We start from the raw sequence: 25,399 nt of genomic DNA, 5'->3' as shown, positions 1-25,399 counted from the left end.
GCACAGGTTTATCTTGACTTGGGAAAACCTGATTAAAAGGAAGACTGGGTAATTCAACAAAGTACAGTACATTTAATTACTGAGAAGCTTGGAAGCGCATATTTCTGCCTAGTGTCTCTCTTTCTCTCCCTTTGTATGTGTGTGTTAGTGGTGTGATTTAATTTTATGACCTCCAATTTTTAAAAGATAATTTCATGTTTTAGAACTTATACAGGCACCATTAAAGAAATACTTCTTATATATCACTCTTTAGAAAAATCTGCTGGAGGTTTTAATTTCACAAGCAAATGAAAGAGAGAGCCTTGGCTTGAAGCCATTATTTAATTTGTCCAACCAAAAAGTGTTTTGAACTTAGATATTTATTTTATTTTATTTATTTTATTTATTAGATTTGTGTGCCGCCCCTCTCCGTAGACTCAGGCCGGCTCACAACACAATAAAACAGTTCATGACAAATCTAATAATTTGCAATTTAAAATATTTTTAAAAACCCATTATTAAGCAGACATACATACAAACATATCATACATAAATTGTATAGGCCCGGGGGAGATATCTCAGTTCCCCCATGCCTGACAACAAAGGTGGGTTTTGAGGAGTTTACGAAAGGCAAGGAGAGTAGGGGCAGTTCTAATCTCTGGGGGGAGCTGGTTCCAGAGAGTCGGGGCCGCCACAGAGAAGGCTCTTTCCCTGAGGCCCGCCAACCGACATTGTTTAGTTGACGGGACCCGGAGAAGGCCCACTCTGTGGGACCTAATCAGTCGCTGGGATTCGTTCAGCAGAAGGCGGTCTCGGAGATATTCTGGTCCGATGCCATGAAGGGCTTTATAGGTCATAGCCAACACTTTGAATTGTGACCGGAAATTGATCGGCAACCAATGCAGACTGCGGAGATACCTAAGTAGTAGAATTAGTAAGACTAGTTTTTCAATTCTTCCTTCCTTCCTTCAATTCAGCTTCCTTTCCTTGGCTGACACAAATTTATCTAAGATTTGTAGAAATGTCACAACTAGGAAGAATCTTGATTGCAAAACAAGGCCAAAGTTACACAAACAATTTTGCCCTCTTTCAGAAATTATGGAATCTGTTTGTATCCTTGGTAATTTTTTTACTGCTTTGAAAAATTCTAGCGTTTAGTAAATTCTCATAAATTAATGTTCGGTATAAATTTAGTATAAATCAGTGGATTTAGTTAAGTCTAGCAGAGGTTTAATTATTTAATTTATTTACATGAATGCAGTAAATGTTTTTAGCTGCTAAATGTCATTAACCAAAATAAGTAAAGTCATGAGTATGAAGTCATTAGCAATCAATATCTGCCTGTTCTAAATCTTATATCGTAAATCCAAGTTTTTATATTACACAGCTTATATGGCTTCCATTGAAAGCCAAACCCTTGCTATCTGCCATACGCCACTTCTTTTAAAACTTAAAAGGATAAAAACAATCAACTTAAATAATGACACTTTAGATGTAATCCCTGACTTTTAAAAAAAACAAGCAAAAAGTTTTGAAAGCTATTTTAATAAATGGTTAATATAAAGTCCAATAATTACCTGCCTCTCCTGTTCTTTGCAATGTCCAATTTGAAATTGTGCTGCCAGCCATGTTGGCTGATAAAACACAGAACTCATAGTCTGTGAATGGTTCCAAATCAGTGATGACAGTATTAGTTACAGGTGGTGTCAAAGCTTTCTCATGTATAGATTCTTCCACTGGATGAAGATTGAACAATCCATTGCTTTGGAAAACACAGTTCTCCGGGGAAACATGACTTCCATTGAATTGTACACCTCCTTTCATATATAATTCATACCTAATAATTACACCTAGAAATGAAAATAGGCAGCTTACAAAACTAGTGCTGTATATTTCTCTGAAAATATCTATATTGGTACTTTTGTCATTACTATCTAATGCTTAAACTGGTGTGACTTAAAGTATTGCCTAAGTCATCCTCCCAGACATGCATTTGTGAATAGTTGTTCCGTGGTGGAAATGCGCCAACACAAATTACACTAAGGACCAATAATAACCATAACCTATATACTCTTCAATCTCTGAGAAAGAAAAAAATAGCTCTTCAGAATGTCAAATCCTGTTGATAATAACTTTTCATTACTTTATAGTTTCATGTCCCAATGAATGATTTCCTATTTAATAACAGGAAATAAATTCTAGAAATCAGCAGTTGGGGGGGGGAAATCCAACCCCGCAAAGGGTCAACACTGGGAAGAAACTTTCTATAGAAAATAAGAGATAAAACATTGAGGGAAATATGCAAGAACTGTTACCTATACAAAAGGGGTGAAACATTTTTTAAAATCTATAGTAACTAGATAACTTTCAGAAGTGACTCAGGAATATGTCTTCCAAATTTACTGGAATGTAAGAAACAGGAAGAGATACAGTGTTCCCTTGCTTTTTGCGGGGGATGCGTTCCGAGACCACCCGCGAAAGTCGAATTTCCGCGAAGTAGAGATGCGGAAGTAAATACACTATTTTTGGCTATGAACAGTATCACAAACCTTCCCTTAACATTTAAAACCCCTGAATTGCAATTTTCCATTCCCTTAGTAACCATTTAGATTATTACTCACCATGTTTATTTATTAAAGTTTATTTAAAAAAATATTTATTAAAAGCAGACGAAAGTTTGGTGATGACATATGACGTCATCGGGTGGGAAAAACCATGGTATAGGGGTAAAACCCATGAAGTATTTTTTAATTAATATTTTTGAAAAACTGTGGTATAGACTTTTTGCGAAGTTCGAACCCGTGAAAATCGAGGGAACACTGTACAGCACAATCAGTCTTGCAAGATTCTGTTATTACAACCGCTTTCAAATCTTTCCTGAAGATTTGGTTTCTGGTCTGGGTTACTTTTAAATGTTTAAGGATAGCAAGAGGTAACATACATGCTGTATGCAATGAATTGCCTATTATCTCAACCATTATTTTGTAGACCTCCATGAATTGTATTTCTATTCCTGAAAATTATAGACCATAAATTTGCATTCTCTTCAGCAGAAATTAAGCAGTTAGATCTATGTTAAGTAAGTTTGATAGTAACTTATGCTAGTATCAAAAGAACACCAGATCTATTGTATTGAGTCAATTCAGAAGTTTATCCATTATAATATTGGCTAGCAGCAAGGCTGGGTTTTCCCAGCCCTACCTAGAGCTATGGAGGCTAATTATGTGTGTGCTGTATCCATGAGCTATTCCTTCTTCTATACATGACCACCAAAGAGGTAGTAAATGGGGGAAGGGAGAGAGGAAACAAGTCTCACCAAGTCTTATACCAATTGTCTTTACGTATCCATGACCTTACTCTGTTTTCAGGAAAAAATCAGATAATATATAGATTCAGTACAATTCTCCCCAAATTGCTGAATTAAACACATAAACTTACCATTGGGTTTTCTTGGTGGGACCCATTCTACATCCAATTCAGTAGAACTGATATTTCGTATGACTGGGGGTAGCTGCTCCTCAGGAGGTGCTTGTGCAGTAACTATTGACAGTTGCTTGCTTAGCAAACAGCCTCCACTAGTGCATGCTTGAACGTAAAAGTTGTATTTTTCAAATGGAACTAAATTCAAGACAGTTATAGAAGTCCCCAAGCTTTCATACTGGCCACAAGATTGATGTTCAAATGAAGAAATGCATGTCAAAATATATTTCTCTATTGGACCAGTGTCATTGGATAAGGCTGTCCAGTTAAAAGAAATAGAATAAGGTCCAACAGGAAGGACTGCACTTAAATGCAGATTTCCTAAAGGGATCCCAGATTGTGTTCTGTAGGTCAACTCAGTACTTCTTGTAAATCCATGGATGTTGCTCACTTCAAGGTAATATGTATAGAAGGTATAAGGAAGTAAATTGCTATCAACAAAGACCTGGAGACCTGAATGAAATATGAAAAACATATTTCTTTTATTTTTATAGTATACATTAAACCAGTGTTTCCCAACCTTGGCAACTTGAAGAAATTTGGACTTCAACTCCCAGAATTCCCCAGCCAATGCTGGCTGGGGAATTCTGGGAGTTGAAGTCCAAATTTCTTCAAGTTGCCAAGGTTGGGAAACACTGCATTAAACTATAACTTGCATTTTAGAATACAGTTCTTATAAAATGACAAAGAAAAGAAATCAAAGCTGGAGAATATTATTAATCAAAACATGACAATCATTTCAAAAAGAATGTAGTAAATAAAATGCTGAATAGTTAAAACTTAGTAAGTATCTTTGCTTGCTTGCTTGTTTGAAGCCATAGAGCTAAAAGACTGACTCAGGGAAATGAGCCCCAAATCACAGGATCTGAATTTTTTGGAGCTTTGTGTGGAGAAAACTTGCTGAGAAGGGGAAAAAAAGGTGTTACATTTTACTTGTCAACCCTGAAATGCTGCATTTTAAATCATTACTAAAGAATCAACATAAAGCTTAATTTAAAAGGAAGATATATTTTACTACCAATTTCTCCTCAACCATTTAGCATAAACATTAGTGGAACTGTAAAATATAAAATGTCGAGATCTTTGCCTTTTACTTTAGGAACTTTAAATAATTTCCTCTGTGTTATATTTCTTACTAGATTATTATTAAAGTTGTTGCCAAGCGCTTTGGGTTGCATCTCTAATGTTACAGGGGCGAGCATAAGTGCACTAGTGTGCCTTCCGTCCCCTGTCCAATTGTCTCTCATATATTTTATATATCTTTTCTCCCATTCATATATCCTTTCCTCTACTCTTCATTGATGTATTCTATTCTCATATCTCATATCTCTTCTTCTATCCCTTCCCTGATATTTACTACTACATGTTTTTATTCTCTTTAACTTTCAATTTGTATTGGACAAAATAAATAAATAAATAAATAAATAAATAAATAAATAAATAAATAAATAAATAAAATGAGTTTTGCTTAGGCTGCATCCATTCAAACTTGCATGTGCTGGGTTTTGTTTTCTTGTCTTTTCGTTATCTGAAGCAAGTCAAATATAATGTTGGATGTTATTTAAATTTACAGTAACAAGTATAGCAATAAAAAGACATTTCCTTTTACAAATAAATAGTATTGTCTGGAATTAATCTAAAGCATTACGGGGTAAACACCTAAAATGAGACCTTCTAGATCATGGGTGTCAAACTCAATTTCAATGTAGGCTGTGTCAGGGTTGTGTTTGAACTCAGGTGAGCGGCAGATGGCATGGCTGGGGTGGGTGTGGCTGAGTTGGGCATGACCAGCTTGACATCACTCATGTTTGGTGGCTGGGGTGGGGTGGGGACAGGGTGGGTTTCACTTATCTTTCACCATCAGTGCACATTGCAACGTTTCATGTCAATGTGCTTGCTATGCTCATGCACACGCTACGCGCATGCACAGAAGGACATTTCAAGCTGAAACGCATCTGAAAAGCCATACAAATCAGGAAAAAAGTGCTGATTCTACTTCCGCGCATGCATGCCAGTAGCGAAGAAAGTGGTGGCACAAATGGACCAAGAAAGACAGCACTGGAGCCGTCACACCTAAACTGCATCATCAGTGGGCTGCCTGCTATCAGAGTTCCCATACTGGACAGCACTGGTAGGAACCACCCCTTTCCTCCTGCAGCCTTCTGCCAGCAAAAACAGACCTCAGGAGCTCCATTTTTGCTGACTGAGGCACCGCGGGCTGATCCTTCACTAGTTCTAGGGTGGCACCATGGGCCAGATCTAAGCATCCTGTGGGCCAGATCTGGCCCACAGGCCTTGAGTTTGGCACCCCTGTTCTAGATCAAACCCAAAGTTTTCCTTGATAAAGAACTCAAGTAGTTCAGAATGGTCCTGTCTTGGGAGAGTCCATAATTTAATGTCAGAAGCTTTGCTTTATATACTCAAAAGCTCAAGCTCAATCATTAGTAGTTCAAAGATTCAGGTAACAGGTCATGGAAGAAACCTCTGCATAAGACTCTGAAGAGCCACAGCTAGTCAAAGTAGATATACTGGGCTAAGTGGACCAATCATCAGTCAGACATCATTTTCCCACTGGTGACTTATAGTGTCTTTATAGCATCAGCCAGCCATTGCTGAAGTGATATAAAGCCTGTCCTCATTATTATTATTTTCACGCAGACATGGCTGGCCTAAAATAATGTTTCTCAACCTTGACAACTTTAAGATGTGTGGATTTCAAAAAGAATTGAAGACTACATGGCATAAAGTTGCCAAGGTTGAGAAACGCTGGTCTAAAAGATTAAACAAATTGCTAAAGGAGAAATGATCAGAGTACAGTGATACCTCATCTTACAAACGCCTCGTCATACAAACTTTTCGAGATACAAACCCGGGGCTTAAGATTTTTTTGCCTCTTCTTGCAAACTATTTTCACCTTACAAACCCACCGCCGCCGCTGGGATGCCCCACCTATGGACTTCCGTTGCCAGTGAAGTGCCCGTTTTTGCACTGCTGGGATTTCCCTGATGCTCCCTTCCATGGGAAACCCCACCTCCGGACTTCACTGTTTTTGTGATGCTGCAGGGGAATCCCAGCAGGGGAATCCAGCAGCACAAAAAGGGGCGTTTCGCTGGCAAAGGAAGTCCGGAGGTGGGGTTTCCCATGGAGGGGAGCCTCAGGGGAATCCCATCAGCGCAGAAAAGGGTGCTTCGGCTGGCAAAAGGGGTGAATTTTGGGCTTGCACGCATTAATCGCTTTTTCATCGATTCCTATGGGAAACATTGTTTCGTCTTACAAACTTTTCACCTTAAGAACCTCGTCCCGGAACCAATTAAGTTTGTAAGACAAGGTATCACTGCATATACTTCTAACCCTTACTCATGTCTATCCTTACTCATATCTCAATATAATTGATAATCAAAATTTATAGGAATGAATATTTTTAAGTATCTGGAATGAAAGTCAGTAGTGCACAAGTACATTTTCTGCTCATCTAACTTTTTCACCTCTTTCCTTTGTCAGTTCCCTGTAGCCACTCTAGAGGAATTGTGGGATTCTGGGGAAGATTCGGAAGGCCCATGTTTCACTGCAGGGGAGAAGGGTTAGCAATGCTCCAGTGATGGAAGCATTTCCATCCACAGAAACATCCCCACAGAATGAAAGCATTAAAAAGAACAAGAAGAAGGAATTAAGAGTTAAAGGAGAAAGATTTCTTTGGAAGGCACAGTTCTCAATTTACAATATCTTATTTAGTTGCAGGATCTAATCTGGGTTGGTCACCGGGACCAGAGTTTTTGTCTTCCAAGCTTTTGGAGCCCATTTTCTTGGCTAGAGAGAAGTTTCCCCAAAGATGAGTGATGGCTCAGAAGACCAAAAACTCTGGTCCCAGCTACTGACTCAGATTGGATCCTGTAACATTATCCTGGGACATGTATATTCACCTTCATTCATGAATTTGTTTAGTGGCTGCTCAAAGTTACAACAGCACTGAAAAAAAGTGACTTATGACCATTTTCCATACTTATGACCAGTATAGCTTCCCCAGGGTCACATTTGGATGCTTGACAATTGGTTCATATTTATGATGATTGCAGTGTCCTGTGGTCATGTGACACACACCCCCTTTGGAATCTTCTGACAAACAAAAATCAATGGGAAAACCAGATTGACTTAATAGTCATGTAACTAATTTAACAACTTCAGTGATTCATTTATCAAATGTGGCACGGAAGATCGTAAAATAAGACAAAATTCACTTAACAATTTTTTCACAGATTTTGGACTCAATTGTGGTTATACGTTATAAGTCATAAGAGCTGGGGTGGCGCATCAGGTAGAGTGCTGTACTGCAGGCCACTGAAGTTGACTGTAGATCTGAAGGTCAGCGGTTCAAATCTCATCACCGGCTCAAGGTTGACTCAGCCTTCCATCCTTCCGAAGTGGGTAAAATGAGGACCCGGATTGTGGGGGCAATAGGCTGGCTCTGTTAAAAAGTGCTACTGCTAACATGTTGTAAGCCGCCCTGAGTCTAAGGAGAAGGGTGGCATAAAAATTGAATGAATGAATGAATAAATAAATAAATAAATAAGTTGAGGACTACCTGCATCTATTTGCATTCTTGCTTTGATATGAAAAACCTAACATAGTTTTTCTCTGACTCTAGAAATCTATCAGTTCAATAAGGAGGTTTTGAGGATATTGAGTGATTGATTGTTGTCACTGGTGGTGCAGTGGTTATTGATTTTTATTGGTTTTTATGTCATGTTTTTATCTTTATAACCCATCCAGAGTCACTGAGGACTGGACAGCCATATACATTTTCTTAAATAAATAAATAAATACATTTATAATTTTCTTAACAAATTGGAGGCTTTTATACCTATAATTTTATACCTATAATTGATATCAGTCTATGATTAGACAAGTAGTACTTTTAACTGTTGTGACAGCAACTGCTTACTCTGCTAATGAATCTTGAAGAGACATCCACAGAATATGGGAGGCAAGAGGTCCTGATTGGTAAAGAGCTGTATATTGGTCTCAAAATTTAGGGATTTTGTCTAGTTGCCAGCAATATTCAAAGTGTCATTTAAACGCCTAGACATTTTCTGCCTAATTATGACCTTTGGGAGTGGACACATCTGTTTTTTGATGAAAATATGTAGAGAACAGATCTCTTAGGCAATGAAAGAGGCAGTTAGTGACTGTTGGACATGGATAGTGTTATATTTGTGCTTTGTGGACTGGAGGTGCTGGAGGTCATCTTTGCGTCCAGCCACAATGGAAAGAAGAATCTGCAGATTGATGGATTAATAGAAGCAAGCATGGTTGGAAAGAGGGCAGATTGGATAATGAACTGCTACATTTGGAAGGATTTACTGGGAATGAGTGAGGAAAGCTTGACCAATGTACTGGAATTCAACAAGCGGTTTGCCCCTCTTTCCATTTTTGTTCCCAGACTATATGCAGTAAAGTGATAGGAATAGAATAGAACAGAACACAACAGAACAGAACAGAATAGAATGAAGCTATTTCATGAGTGAGTATTTAAAAGTAGAAATAAAAGTAGTGTTTCAATTTCTAAGGGGCTGCCACAAAGAGGAGGGAGTAAAGGTGTTTTAATTTTCTCAACGTACTTATGTCAAGCAGTACATGCCAAGATCCAATTATTATAATTATAATTATATGAATCCTATACATAGTAAACTAGCATAGGGTATATAAAATAATAACACATTATTTGGTATGTGAATGACAAAAATGTAAACATTTTAGGATCTGAGCTGCTTTTCTATACACACAAACCTAATATATCAAGAGTTGTTCTTTCTTTTAAAAAATGAATTGAATAAATAGGCTAGAAATTTCTTCACACATAACATGCTTTATATCATGTTGATTTAAAAATGCAGTAGCAACAGCAAATAGATTGGGGTCAAAGAAGAAAATGTGACTTTAAAACCCACAAAGAAAAAGTTGAAATTACATTTACTTGATGTGTGAAAAACAACAGCCAAGATATTATATATGTGGAAGAACATGTAACACAGTGCTCCAATCGAGAATAAAATGAATAATGATTTTTTTTTAAACACTTTTGAAGTAAACAAACTATAAAGGCATATATTGTATTAGCGAGCACTCACGGTAAGGATGGTAGTCCTCTGTTGTGTGGATCTGAGTCCCATTTCTGTATAGTTTGTATGCAAGCCAATTTGAATTGGGAGAATCGGGTGGATTCCAAGTGACTCTGATAGCTGAAGAATTGACAATCTGCCCTTTGGGGGGAGGCTGCTGAGAAGGAGCTAGATTAAAATAAAGATTGAAAGGGGACAATTGCCACATTTGATAAACTAAGATATATCCTGTGCCCAAATCTATACTTCACTAAGAAGGCCTACCATTTCAGGCTTTTCATACAAGAAAGCTTTACCATAATTACAAACCAAATTTGCATGTCAAACTAGTTATCTAGCAAAGGTAGGTAACTCCAGCATTTCCAGTTCGGCAGACTTGCTGAGATGGTGATGGGGGCGGGGGCGGGGGGAGAAAAGATGATTTCACAAAATAATAATAATAATTAATAATTTATTAGATTTGTATGCCACCCCTCTCCGCAGACTTGGGGTGGCTCACAACAATAATAATAACAATGTACAATGTAACAAATCTAATATATAAAAGAAAATATCTAAAAACTCAACATTTAAAAACCATACAACAGAAGTATACCATACATAAAACTATATAAGCCTGGGGGAGATGTCTCAATTCCCCCATGCCTGGAGATATAGGTGGGTCTTAAGCAATTTACAAAAGACAAGGAGGGTGGGAACAGTTCTCATCTCTGGGGGGAGTTGATTCCAGAGGGCCGGGGCTGCCACAGAGAAGGCTCTTCCCTGGGGCCTGCCAGATGACATTGTTTAGTCTACGGGACCCGGAGGAGGCCAACTCTGTGGGACCTTATCGGCCGCTGGGATTCATGCGGCAGAAGACGGTCCTGGAGGTATTCTGCAAGCTCATTCACAAATGCAGCTTCGCGCACACGTAGAAACACTCACCCACCATTTCTTCATCTAGTTCCAAAAGGCCTGCGGCCTGACAGGGGGTCAGGGACTGTGGGTTGTGGAGTCTGACCTAGCATATGTTGGAAATTATAAATATAACAAATGGTACTATTCACTGGATGAAACCTGAGAATGGTTAAATACTATTTTATCTCCCCATACTAACATACTGCATGCAGGTTAAATTCATTTTTCTTCAAAGGAATCTCTGCATATTGTCCAATGCATCATTTGATCTGTAAAAACCACCATAGATCCCAAATTCTGGAAATATGTGGAAGGGATCTAGGCCAATACACCACAGCCAACTTACCACAGCCAATATGCCATGGCCAACTTGTTACAGGCCAACTTGCCACAACCAACTAGCCACAGGATAACTTTCCATAGGACAATTCAATGCTGTACTAATTGTTTCATTCAAGTACTTTTTTTTTTGGTGACCATGTTTTCATTGAAATTATTGTAACTTCTGTATTTCTGAATTGACCTTCTTTATTTTATTATTACTGACCACAGTTCCATCAAAATTAATTTAACTTTTGTATTTAATAATAATAAAATAATAATAATAATAATAATAATAATAATAATAATAATAATTTATTAGATTTGTATGCCTCCCCTCTCCGTGGACTCGGAGAGGCTCACAACAAATAATACAATATAACAAATCTAATGTTAAAAACATCACATCTAAAACCCCACATTAAAACCATACAACACAATCATTCCATGCATTAAGTATATATACCTGGGGGTATCTTAGTTCCCCCATGCCTGGCGACATAGGTGGCTCTTTAGCAATTTACGAAAGGCAAGGAGGGTGGGGGCGGTTCTAATCTCTGGGGGAAGTTGATTCCAAAGGGTCAGGGCCACCACAGAGAAGGCTCTCCCCCTGGGGCCCGCCAGCCGACATTGTTTAGTCAACAGGACCTGGAGGAGGCTAACTCTATGGGACCTAATCGGTCACTGAGATTCATATGGCAGAAGACGGTTCCTGAGGTATTCTGGTCCGATGCCATGTAGGGCTTTATAGGTTTGTTATATTTGTTAAATTGTCCTGTGGCAAGTTGGCCACAGTGAATTGGTTGCAGTGAGTTAGTCATGGTGAGTTGTCCCATTCCATATGGGAGTGCATATGAAGCTCCTCCCTTCAAACCAGGGTTGAAATGTAGAACATTGGACATTTTCTGAAGCAACTACATGAACCTGAGAAATGATGCTATTTTTTCAAGGATTTGAAGAGAGGAATTTCATTAGTGGTTCTATCTATTCCTAATATAATAATTTATTAGTCAATTAACCATAGTAGGACATAAATGCACCAGCTAACAAAGGGATTAAATAATGATAAATATACCAAAGTACAAGACAATGTATATCAAATGAGTGCTTGTATACATATGACCCTGATCTGTTCTGTGTACTATAACAAGTTCTTAGCTGGAAAGCTTTAACTATAAACTTGACAGTTCTGCTGACTACATATTTAGCATTCTTTAAGAGGTACAACAATTTATTGTCGAAGTTCCAAGTATGTTTTTGTCCATATACTTGCAGCATATAATTGACATTCATGCAAGACATATATAATACCTTCTATATCTGAAGCTCAACAGATGTACTTTCTGTTATCATAAAGAACGTAGTAAAGTTATCCATACTTTATCATGGAGTTCAGCAATTGAAATCTTGCCCTGTTAAGGACTATTTTTTGTCAGGCATTTTTCTAATTGGAACATCATTTTTTTCCTGGCTCTCTATCTAGAACTTGCAAGCAGCAATATATCAGTTTGGGCACTAATGCCCCAAAGTGTTTGAAGATTTCCTTGGCCTCGTATTTGTGGTTACCAACAATAGATACAAATTGTGCTTTATGGTCATAGATTAGAAAGTAGATCTCAAACTCAGGGACAAAATAATTATTGCCTTTTAGCATTACCATAGCATTGGTTTATACATGAACAAAACATATCATATTTCAAAATAACTTCATTGATTTTGACTTCAAAACTGATATCTACAAAACAATGCTCAGGACATTATCAAATAGATAAATCAATTTCACCCAAAACAAGGGTACTACATTTTTCTTACAGTCATCCATAAGTTGATCCTCTTTTAACTGTTACATCTGAAGGCTATTCCCAAAATAACAGATATAACACAGGCTCAGAATTGACCACTTACCAAGAGCTAGGATGTTCTAGCATAATTTTATTGTTTAATTAAAACCACTTTATTTTTCTTATTAAAATATGGGGCTTTATCAAGCACTAAAACAGTCAACTATATTAATCAACTTCAGAAGACTGAAGAAAATAGAGCCTTGTGGCTATGGTTGTCTTTATAAAACATCTTTTCCATCTTTTTCTTCCTGACATTATAGTTAAAATTTATATTGCTATTTAAGATTACTAGTCTACTTTTCCATTTTGAAATTCTTTATATAGTTTGAAATATAATTATTAGGAAGGGTTTTTTTTATTGTTTGGGTTATGAATAATAGTATTATTATTCCATCCCTTAGGCTTATATAGGAGTATCGTTTAATATCAGCTCTTTACTTCCATAATAATCAGTGTGAGAAAAAGACAATGACAGAAGGATGGAGTGGGGTGGAAAGGAAGGGAAGGGAAAGGAAGGGAACGGAATAGAAGAGAAGTAAGATGTGTCTAAGAAAAGAGTCTAACAGTAAGATTAGACACACACAAGGAATTTGACACAGAAACACTCCATGTACTTGCATATTATAGAAATGAACTACATTTCTATTTTTCCTACCATAGTACAAATTTAAAAATTTCCTCATTGGCATGTTAGCTACCACCATTCACCATCCTTCTTTGGGATGTAAACCGATATATAAAAGATTTTTTTCTACCTTAGTTGTGGATAGGGACATTGAGGAGAGAAAGAATAAAGAATAAATCTCTTACAAGTAACTTGAAGGTGACTTCATCATTAGCAATGATAGCAATACAGCATCTTCCTTGTATCCTATGACAATAATTAAGTGTTGTATCCTCAGGATTCTTGACAAATGTATCTTTTCTTTTATGTACATTGAGAGCATATGCACCAATGACAAATTCCTTATGTGTCTAATCATACTTGGCTAATAAAGAATGCCATGTCATGCCTTTCTTTCCTTCCTCCCTCCCTCCCCTTCTTCCCTCTCTCCAATTTTGTGTCTGATTCTTTTTTTCCCCTTGCACTGGAAGTAGCATCAGCAAACATTTGAAAATTCAGAAAATTACCTTACTCAACAATTCAGATTCTGCTACACTTTCGTGGTCTGTGAGTGCATTTCTTAAGAGTACTACTGATACTATAAAGCAGCACTACACTCATAGTATTGATAAAACTACTTGCTAACCTTTAAAATTTGAATTATACTACATTGCATTTTCCCAGTACATATTTCCATCAAACTGCGTTTGATGTAAGTTTAATGTTTATCTAATAGAGTACAAGGATATAGTATACTGATGAAATAGATTACTGTATATGATAATTTTGTCGAAGAGAAGACTTTCTTTTTATATGACTAATATATGTAATAATTAATTATTTTACTGCCACTATATAAGATTCTAATCTCCCTTAAATTTTATTAATTTCACTTTGAAAGAATAATGGAAATTACATAGAATTAGACAGAGGAAATCCGCAACAAAGGGAAAATTATTATGTAAATCCAGTCAGATTAAATATTGCCTGCAATCTAAATATGGGAACACAAGATCTTCATGCATGTCAATAGCTATAAAATTTATACATGTCCCTGCTGTATGCTTTTGTACATTCAGAAATTGAAAGCTACAACCAGTAATTCTGTGTTCATGATTATTATCTACAGTAAATATTATAGTAAGATGGACAAGGTGGAGAATGAAGAAAAAAGCTGAGACACATTCCTTTTATTGGTACCTCTACTTGAGAATGCCTCTGCTTAAGAACTTTTCTAGATAAGAACCGGATGTTCAAGATTTTTTTTGCCCCTTCTTAAGAACCATTTTCTACCTAAGAACCTGAGCCTGGAAAAATTTCCCAGGAAATTTGGGAGTGGCACAAAGGCCTGGCTAGTTTCCTGCTATTCCCCCTTTAATCCCAGCCATCTTGGGCTTTTCTGGGCTGCCAGAGAAGCGTTTTAGTGGCACTTAAGGAGGCTTTGGCAATCCAGAGCGAACAAAGCATTTTCCTTTCTCTGGGTGCTTGGAGAGGGAATAAATCTCTGCCAGTGCCCAGAGAAAAGAAACGCTCCCTTCGTTCTGGGCAGCCCTTCTTCTTCCTCCTCCTCCTCCCACCCAAATTCTGAGTTTTTATTTCTTTCCTAATAGGTTTGTACGCATTGTTTGCTTTTACATTGATTCCTATGGGAAAAATTGCTTCTACTTACAAACTTTTCTACTTAAGAACCCGGTCACGGAATGAATTAGGTTCTTAAGTAGACGTACCACTGTACTATGAATATTATTTTAGAATAAGTACCATGTCTATAAATGCATAATCAACAGCAATTGAGAATTTAAATATTTCTATATGTTTAAGTAAAGGATGATGATGTAGTTTTAGTTGCACTTGACATGTCTGCCGCAATTCTGATAATGATATTAGGCCTATGTCATCCTTTTATTGGCTGGATGGTAATTTAGAGGTGGGCTGGTTAGGCTGCACAGTTCTAGAATTCTAGTCAATTCACTTAATGTACAGCTGAGTCATAATATAATGGACTTCTCATTCCTGAGAAACAGAATGACATGTTTGCAAAATATTATAAGTTCATTGCATCTATCCATTCCTCTTTCATTTGAAATAGATAACCATTTTACTACCACAATGTGGGCGTGACTTATTGTGTGAGTGTGGTTTGATGGTCATGTGAATGGGCAGGAGTGGCTTGCCGGGCATGTGATCAGGTGGGAGTGGCTTGACAATCATGTGACTGGGGTGGTTTAAAGGTCATGTGACCACGTGGGAGTGGCTTACGGACCAAGATAAGTTTTCAAATAGGTGCTTGGACCCTTTGTCGGTTGATTAGTTGAATAGCCACAAAAAGGACAAATAACAGGCAGCATTATTTGTTGAGGAGCACAGTAACATTTTAAGGTTTTATATTGATACTGGTTCAGTATGATAACAAATTAGGCAAGTAGCTCAATTTTATTTAATTGCTATAAAAGTTCAGTTCTAGATAATTAATAAAGTGTTTATGGGTTTATCTATCTATCTATCTATCTATCTATCTATCTATCTATCTATTCAATTTTTATGCCGCCCTTCTCCTTAGACTCAGGGCGGCTTACAACATGTTAGCAATAGCAGAGCCAGCATATTGCCCCCACAATCCAGGTCCTCATTTTACCTACCTCGGAAGGATGGAAGGCTGAGTCAACCTTGAGCCGGTGATGAGATTTGAACCGCTGACCTTCAGATCTACAGTCAGCTTCAGTGGCTGCAGTACAGCACTCTACCTGCTGCGCCACCCCGGCTCATTAAACATTAAAACATACTATGTAATTATTTCCTATTTTAAAAGTCATTAAGGATCATACTAAGATGCTAGAGAAGGAAGGACAATAAAAAAAACCTATTTATTCAATAAATAGTGCATAAACTTACCACCCCCACTGCATCACCCCCCCCCCCCCCCGTGGAGTCAGCAGCCCATTACTGTCCTCACTGCATCAACAAGTAGATAGCAAGAAAAATCTAGGCAGGTCCACCCTACTTAAAAATAAATAAGTTCAGGGGTGGGTTCTGACTTACTTCATTGCCAGTTTGCTTCTTCATGCACCATGTGGGTGTGTACGCATTGCATGCCATGTAGGGATGTGAGCACATGCACACAGCTTCTGCACATGTGCAGAATGCAAAACAAGATGGCGGGATCTACAGCACTGCCAAGAGAGCCAGTTCAGGGGTGTGTCCCGCTGACTATCACTGCCGGTTTGGTGAGTGGGAGGAAATTCCTGCTAGCAGTTCTATAGAACTGGTCTGAACCAGGAGGAACTCACCTCTGAAAGAGGAACTAAAGTAAAGGCTTTTTTTAAACTTTAAATTCGTTTCTCCTTCTCAATAAATCCAGTTAATATGAGTTGGTAAGAATCCAGTTTTCTTTTTAATTAGTGGCTGCTAGGGTCTTGACACTTGTAATACATAAAAATTCAGAGGTAGCCCATTGATCTCAATGAAACAATTGTGGTAAGCAGGAATAGAGTCATAGCAATGCATGAACCAATAGGAAGTACTCTTGTGAAAGGCTTTTTTTAAATAATTGGAAATCATAAACATGTCTTTTTTCCCCTACAATACCTCTTAAGTGTATTTTGCAAATACAAATAGCTTATTTATATTTTGTTTGTCAAATTAATATCCTACCCTAAGCAGCTCAAATTTAGAAAACAAAACAAAAGCAAAAAAAAAACCCCTTAATGACTAAAAGAAAAAGAAGCTGACAATACTAAACAGCAAATAGGTGTTTTATACCCTATGTGCTCTTTGAAAGAATTCTGCGTGCAGCTTATTCTGGAATGCAGATAATGTCAGAGGTAATTGAACTTCTAATGGGAGGCCATTGCAGAATAATATCCCTAACACAGAAAAGGAACATTTCTGGGCTTCAACACCCTTAATTTCATGAGATGGAAAATAACCATGTGCTTCTCCTGGTACAATCAAATTAATGGGGATGATTCCTTGTATTTAATTTGGGAGCCAAATCAGAAAATGCATAGTTTATGTATTTAATTCAGCATTTTGAATTATACTTGGAAGCTTACAGGATGTCAATGCAGGCCAATAGTACACATGTAATATAATAATTACTAATCAGCATCCATATCTTTGAATTTTACAGCAAAATGAAACTTCTGGTTTATCTTTGAAGGCAACCTCATGTGGTAATGTAAATGGGAGATGATGAGAGACTGAGACATTGTAATAAGGTTTGCAGAGAGAGCCACAACTGGTGCACCAGCTAAAGCTCAGCCAAAGGCCCCTGATCAGGGCTTCCATGTGCTATTGAGCAGGATCCAAAGATCCAGGTGGTTTCCCAACTGGTGGATCTGCTTCTTTGGTGGTAGCTCAACCCATCTGGAATGGGATTATAGTGGAACTCTGATGCACAAATAGTACATCTGTCTTGCTAGGATGGGAAAAACTAAGCTTAAAAACTAATTTTCACAGACCCATCCAAAGTTTTACAGGACAAAACTTTCAGTATTTATTCGCACTTGTTACTGCAAACCTGTAGCATTAGCAATCACAAGTTTGGTTTCCTAGTCTAGTCTATCTTGAAAGGCTGACATTGGTCTTGCAAATCTCAATAAATTATATTTCTCCTCACCCTCCCTTTACCTTCATGAGAATTAGAGAGGGTCAAGTCCAAGATACTTTCTCAAATTGTATTTTTTGCCTCAGATTCTTTTTTTCAAAATTATTTGACTGTTTTCTTATTTGTAGCTCTTCCCTCTATTCCTCAAGGTCATTCCTACATTTTTTGTGTTCAGTTATTTTGACAAAGTGAGTTGGTTTTAAGCAAATGCTTGCTGCATAGGGTCATTGCTGTAAGTTTATCCATAAAAATAAAATAAATCGGAGTGGAGAGTGGGCAAACGTTGTCCAACATCTCTAGATACAAGAGGGTCAAATTCCAAGATGTACTTCCAAATATATTAATATTGGGGGGTTAATTCATTTTATTATGAGCAATATAAATTTTAGAATTATAATTATATTGTAATAACAATAATTAAATGAATAATACTCGTTCATCTGAAAAATATGCAAATCAATAACCACTCACTTTTACTACAGCCAAATAGGTTGTGGACATCCAAATTGCTAGCATTGGGAACACAGTTGTCGCATTTTAAGCCAGCTGTAAATTGTTTACACATACATTGTCCAGTAATGGGATGACAAGTTGAATTAATAGCTCCAGCAGGATGACAATTACAATGCTGACATCTATAAACAAAAACAAATCATGAAAGTAATGAAAACACATTAACAGTTCAGTTAGATACAGTAGGGCTTAATTCACTGGCTTTTTAAACTAACATGATTAGTATCACAAATGAAGAAATTAAGAAATTGGAGTCTGGTAGGGAAAAACGTAACTATATTTAAGTAAAGCAATGTATCCCAAATTTATACTACCGTACTTTTTTTTTTCATTTAACCATTGATCTTAAATGTGTCCATGGTGGATGTGCAAACGTTAAAGACAGTGGAACTGACTATAGAGACATAAACAGTTGTTCAAATGATTTAGTCCCAAACTATACAGAACTTTATACATCATATTAGACTTGTATTGAAACAGCTGCACTGATCACTTGTTTTTTGAGCTCAGTTCATATGCACAATATTTTATCTGGGTAAATGTGATATTAAAAATGAAGTGTCTGTTAAATGTATTTACAGATTAAATGTGTAATGGTTGTGGTGATTTTAGAAGTATACATGTTGGGAATATAAAATGTATGTATTACTAACTTTGCTACAGAAGCCGGTTATTGGCCAAGAACCTAAATGATTTGCTATAAATGTTAGATAATTCTATTGACCTGAAAATTTATATTTCAAAGACCAAAGTGGGTTATGTTTTACTAGAAAAATTGGAAAACAATGTAAAGTTATACATAAAGGAAGCTAAATTAGACTAAACATGTGGATTTGTGCAATTTGATAGAAATCTCTCTCTCTCTCTCTCTCTCTCTCTCTCTGTGTGTGTGTGTGTGTGTTTGTGTGTGTGTGTGTGTGTGTAAGTACTCCATGACTTTGTATGTCCAACATTCTTATTCGCTATGAAACTGAATGTCTATCCTTGTTCATTGCAGTGTGAGGCTACCAACAAGTTCAGATATAACCATCATCATTCTTGTCATAATTATTCAAGTTACAAACTTTCATGCTTTGTCATTTGTAACACTCTATGTATTATAGCGCAGGCCCTGCTTTAGGAGTTGAGGTTTTGGCTTATATTTTCAACTTTTATGACGTCTGAGAGGCATATCCAGTCAAAAATTCATATATGTTTTCTTGTTTACCCACAGTAAACAAAAGTACTTTGTTATACAGAGCCTCTTTCTGTAGTGCAGAACCTGGAGACTGTTTTAATCCCGCCTCAGGCACAACACTACCTCAGTGACCTTGCAACAGTCACTCTTTCTCAGCTCTTAGAAACAACTAATGGTACTTCCAAATGGCAATAGCACTTCTGAAAAACCTTACCAATAAAACTGCAGTGACTGGCATAGGCTATATTCAGGAGTCCAAAATTGAGTCTCTCACACATACACATCCAAAACAACTCCAGATGTTGCATGTATGTTTAATCACTTCCTGTTTGACATGCTGAAGAAAGAGAGGCTCTACAAGAACTATAGTGGTTATTCTAGGCATGCTTAATCGGAAACTCTTATTACTTCAACAGGTTTACTTCCATATAAATTCCAGCCAAGTGTCTTTGCTGAAATATTCTGCAAGAGGCCCAGTCAGAAAACGCAGTGTTTTTGTTGAGTCAATACAAGCATGGCATACTTATTCTCCCTCTGTGTATTCCAGTACAAACTTTGCCTCTAGCTTTCCAATAACCCTGCTCAATTTCCCCTCTCAAAAACATAGTATTCTAACCAACCAGTATTCTATGCAAGAAAATAAAGAAATCTGCTCTGAGACTACTGATAAGTAGCAGTTGCTCCTATGACTTATTTCATTATTTACGTTAGCACACCAAAAATCAAATTTAAATGTGTGGAAGACAGCCCTTATTGGGTAGATGTTTTACTTCACGTTTTAATAATATGGCAACTTCTGTAACACTTAATAACTTTGGACTATAGCCAATAAAGTTAACAAAAGCATTTCCTCTTGCACAAGTTGGAGCATTTAATTTTCACAAGTGCTCCCAAACCACCCATAAGTACCTTCTGTTCCACTCATAACTCTGCTGTTGCAGATTGCAATATCTTCTGGAACCGAATGGTATGGATGATAGCAAGGCATAATTTTGAGGGGGGGGGGGATTCAGATGCTTTTGACTGAATGAGAATTTCTGGTAACTCAGGGATGAGCCAGTCATGGCCCCAAGGGCACAATGATGGAATTCAATGGCAAACCACCAACACAATCGGTGACACAAATTTTGTTTTTTTAAAAATGAAATAAATGCTCATACATCTGTGAAGCCTTTGCTCGGTTTAATTCATACTTCTAATATATCACTTTTCCCATACTCCCACCCCAAAAGAAGAGACTTTACCATATTCCCTCTAGTGACATTGTCACACCTCCATGCTACCATCAGTTCCTGGAGGCAGAAAAATTGCCCTCTCTATGCTATATTTAAGGATTCAAACAACTCTTGATAAATAGAACTGCTAAGTGGATCCCAGGACAGGAAAACTCTAGTTAAAAATGATTTTCTAGTTGTTATGGTATTTAATATTTATTGCCTCATTATGATTAGGGGAGGGGGTATTTGAGTGCCCCTGAGAGAAATGCGCACAGAATTATAGAACTATGCCCAAAGTATGTACTTCTAGTAGGAATACCCAAGGCTTGAAAGTTATTCCAACTGTCTAGATAAACTAAGAAAGGATCCTTTATTGGCCAGCAGTAATATAGGAAGATTATAACTAGAAGCAAATGATCAAATGAATTATTACCCAGTGGAAGAAGGCAATGGTAAATCACACAAATATAGATAAGAATTTAAATGGAAAAAGAAGTGCCGATGTTCAAATTATTTTGAAAAGTCTGAAGAGAAAAATTTAAAAAAATTTACACCCCCCGAAAAAAAGTCCTTCTTTCATCTGCCCCTCCATTCATTTCATTCTTCCTTCGTTCCTTGTTCCCTTCATTTCTTCTTCCTTCCTTCTTTCCTTCCTTCCTTTTCCCTCCATTTCTCCTTCCTTCCCTCCCTCCGTCCTTCCCTCCTTTCCACTTCTCTCTTCCCTCTCCTTTTTTCCCCTTCTCTCTCATTTGTTTTGTTTTCCTCTCCCTCGTTCTTTCCCTCCATCATTTTCTCATTTTTCTCTTTTTCTCTCTCACATTCCCTCCCCCTCTCACTTTTTTCTCTCCCTCTCGCCTGTTCTTCTCTCTTCCTTCCTCTCTTTTTTCTCTCTTCTTTTTTTCTGCCCTGCAACACCACTCACACGCACAAATACGTTTTGTGCGCTGCAGGGCAGTTGGCTGCAAGCAGGAGCTCCAAGACGGTGGCACTGACGTCGGGTCGCCATACATTGCTGGCGCTGCGCTGGGCATGAGCACAGAGCTGGCACTGGCTCGCTGGCTGGCCGGGACGGAGGTGCCAGCCCCATGCCCAGCGCAGTGCCAGCATGTCCGGTGTCCTGCAACACATCCTGCCGCCGCCAACCACTCTGGAGGCACTGGCAGGACCAAGACGGTCTGCAGCTGAGCATCTGGAGGAGGAGGAAAGCCAGAGGGTGGGGAGGAAAGTGGGTCTGCAATTGGCCCCTTTCTTTCTCGCCTTTAGGGAGAGGAACTGTTGCTGCTCTGCCCCCTGGTTTTCCTCCTCCTCCTTGCCGCTGCCAGACGCTCAGCAGCAGAGTGGACGGGAGGTTCGGGAGCTTATTATATAGAATGGTAAAATCTCGTACACTGCCGCGGGCCGGATAAATAGCCTCAGTGGGCCGCATCCGTAGTTTGGGTACAGAAGGGAAAGGGGGGACATGATCGAAACATTTAAATATGTTAAAGGGTCCAATAAGGTTCAGGAGGGAAGTGTTTTTAATAGGAAAGTGAACACAAGAACAAGGGGGCACAATCTTGAGGTTAGTTGGGGGAAAGATCAGAAGCGACATGAGAAAATATTATTTTACTGAAAGAGTAGTAGATGCTTGGAACAAACTTCCAGCAGACGTGGTGGGTAAATCCACAGTAACTGAATTTAAACATGCCTGAGATAAACCTATATCCATCCTAAGATAAAATACAGGAAGGGCAGACTAGATGGACCATGAGGTCTTTTTCTGCCATTTCTTCTATGTTTCTATGTTTCCATTATAGAAATAGTCAATCATATCAAGTTTTGGAATGTGTTTTTAAAAATGGAAATCCTAGAAACACTTCATTGTCTTCATGAGAAACCTCATGAATTTTAGGTTGAAAAAGACTCCAGAGAATATCATGGACGAACCAATGGATCATCAAACAAATGAACCAGAGTTTTCACTTGAAGAACAGATGACTACATTGATATTATCTATTTCAAATAAATTATGTGAAGATCTAGATTTCTGGAAGGCTGGGAAATATGGAATGAAAGAGAAGCAGGTGGATAGATTCAATTCTAGTGACAATGGATGACACTAGAAGACCTGAAGGGCAAGTTTAATGATAGACCATTATTTAAAAAATGTCAATCTATGTGGTCACCTATTTGATGACACACAATAAAAAAGCTTTGAATGTTTAAATGTTTAATCAGAGGGAAAAGGGGAAAAACCATTTAGTGGAAGACAATGATCTAGCACCCTGAGCTATACTACAGCTATTATAGGAGGCATATTTTCCTTTCATCATTTCCTAACTTACCATAGTGAGAAACTTTGCAATGAGATTTTAGTAGCCATAACTAGGGTCACATTACTTGAAGGAATGCTTTATTCTACATCAGTGTGTCCTATTTTAAAATGTTAAGAACGGGACTCTTTTATTTTGCACCCTTTGAGAGGTGGCAAGAATCCCCATTCCTTGTTGCCTCATTTAAATATGGAACAAGTTGCTATCTGACCATTTTTTGAGCTCCAGCACAGCCAGTTTTAAATAATTTTTAAAGGTATATTCATACTGTATATTCAAGCAATCCCTTTAGAGCTTTTATTTTTCTGAAATTAGATGTTTTCTGTATCAAAATTCAAACTTGGAATTTTAATTGATTTTTTGTTAGATTTGTAAATGTTTTGTTCTGATTTTATTATTGTAATGAATTATTAAATGAACAAAGAAAGCTATGTGAACATCTTATATGATTATATTTTTTTATTTTCATGCAGCATGTCTTTCTTTTTGGAGAAAAAATCAGAAAACTATTTAGAGACACTTATTAAATGTGTAAAAACTATTTCAATAGATTTACATAAAATAGATTATATACAACTGGCAGTTGTGACAGACTATTTAAATAAGTCTTACTGTTACTATTTTAATAACTTACAACTGCAACTGACTTCTTTTTTAGGAGTTGTTGGTTGTTTTTTTAGTAACTCTTATTGTGTGATCTCCTGAGTTCAACACCCTTTAAAAGGCTGATAAAAGCTAAAGCAGCAAAATAAGCTGCAAATTTGTTTTATGGAATAATATCCCTTTGGGACTGAATAATAATAAAAAATATACTTTCTTTCTTGAAAACTACATCACTGTCATTTCTTTTCTTTCACAGTCTCTCACAGAAAGAGTATTTTTCCCAGAACTGTAATAAATTCTTTCATCTGTAGAAAGTCAAGCTAAATCCTCTTTCAAACAGAGTTTGCTTAATGTCTGAACAGAACAATACATAATGTTATAGTTTTTGAAAAAAAATATTAAATTGAGTGTGTTATGCGATATAGTCATTTTGCAATATTTTACAGTTTATGTTTTCTTCACATATTTATTACTTAGCTTTTATTCTAGATGAAGGGGTTTAATGTATCTCAGTCAGTGAAATTAGAGAATAGTTTCTCCCAGTATTAGTAGCTGATCAGAATAATTTAAATCAGAAAAAGAAAACAAGTTGAATGGCATAACGTAATTCAAAGAAAATTAGTTCAGCAATCCTTGTATGAACCATTGTAAAACAGACCAAACTACTAATCTCCTATTGTATATGAAGCATAAGTGTAAGATATTTCAGCATGTTGATATACTATATTAAATTAATTTAAATAATTGATAATAACTTGAGAGACAAAATTCTCATCATTCAACATATAGCATTTTGTATTGAGATGACTCTGGGGCATAGAATCATATCCCTATTGGCCATCTCAGACTGCCCCAAACGTGGGTCCCTTTCTAGTTCCTGGTGGGATTGACCTTAGTGGTGGATCAATACAGAAGTTTGGAAGATTTTTGCAGAAGTATAAAAAATGTTTTCCCAATGCTTCTGCTGGATTAACATTTTATTTATCGGAGAGGGCAGTTTATAGGTAGTCCTCAAATTACGATCCTTAGCATAATGATTACAAAATTATGACAGTGTTGTTGCAGAATGGTAAGTGCTCTTGAAGAAAAGGTGAAATATTTATTTTTATATTATGTACCCTGCCTTTATTTTTTTAAATAACCAAGGCTGTAAACATATCCACCACACTGTCCTCCTTCTATTTTTTAAGATAGATGATAGATAGATAGATAGATAGATAGATAGATAGATAGATAGATAGATAGATGATACAGAGACAGAGATAGAGAACAGAGGTAGATGATGGAGATATACAGTAGATGATATAAATATTGTATGTATGTATGTATGTATGTATGTATGTATGTATGTATGTATGTATGTGGGTCTAGGCATATTCAGGTCTTTCCCCATGTAAGGTTGATAGACTCCTGGCAACGTTTCAACAAGGTCCCAGGAATCTATCAACCTTACAAGGGAAAAGACCCAAATATGCCTAGACCTACATACCTATACCTGTGAAAATCTACAAAAACAAATATATATGTATATATACATGTGTAACATATTTTTGCTAATAATGAAAAGGAAGGGAGACTAATATAGATCTATTTCAAACTATTTTGCTCTCATCAGCTAGCCATACCCTTACCGGGATTTGAACCTGGGGAGTCTGCCTGTAAGTAGCTTTGTCCTCCTCTCAGCTTGTACCAGGGAAGAGTTATATGTTGTTGTTGTTTTCCTGTTGAAT

General features: G+C 37.2%; 1 protein-coding gene across 1 annotated transcript in view; it reads right to left on the bottom strand.

The window, feature by feature from the left end:
• The window catches only part of USH2A (usherin), a 584,211-nt gene that overhangs the window by 433,837 nt on the left and 124,975 nt on the right, over positions 1-25,399 (bottom strand). The window contains exons 16-19 of the mRNA XM_070728574.1: positions 18,319-18,482; positions 9,585-9,743; positions 3,418-3,912; positions 1,557-1,829 (exon numbers count right to left, since the gene is read on the bottom strand). Coding sequence (XP_070584675.1) covers positions 1,557-1,829; positions 3,418-3,912; positions 9,585-9,743; positions 18,319-18,482 — 1,091 coding nt within the window. The remainder of the gene's footprint in view (positions 1-1,556; positions 1,830-3,417; positions 3,913-9,584; positions 9,744-18,318; positions 18,483-25,399) is intronic.

Source organism: Erythrolamprus reginae, chromosome 1 (genome assembly GCF_031021105.1).
Source record: "Erythrolamprus reginae isolate rEryReg1 chromosome 1, rEryReg1.hap1, whole genome shotgun sequence".
NCBI classification, from domain to species: Eukaryota; Metazoa; Chordata; class Lepidosauria; order Squamata; family Dipsadidae; genus Erythrolamprus; species Erythrolamprus reginae.
This window is presented reverse-complemented; position numbering and strand designations above follow the sequence as displayed.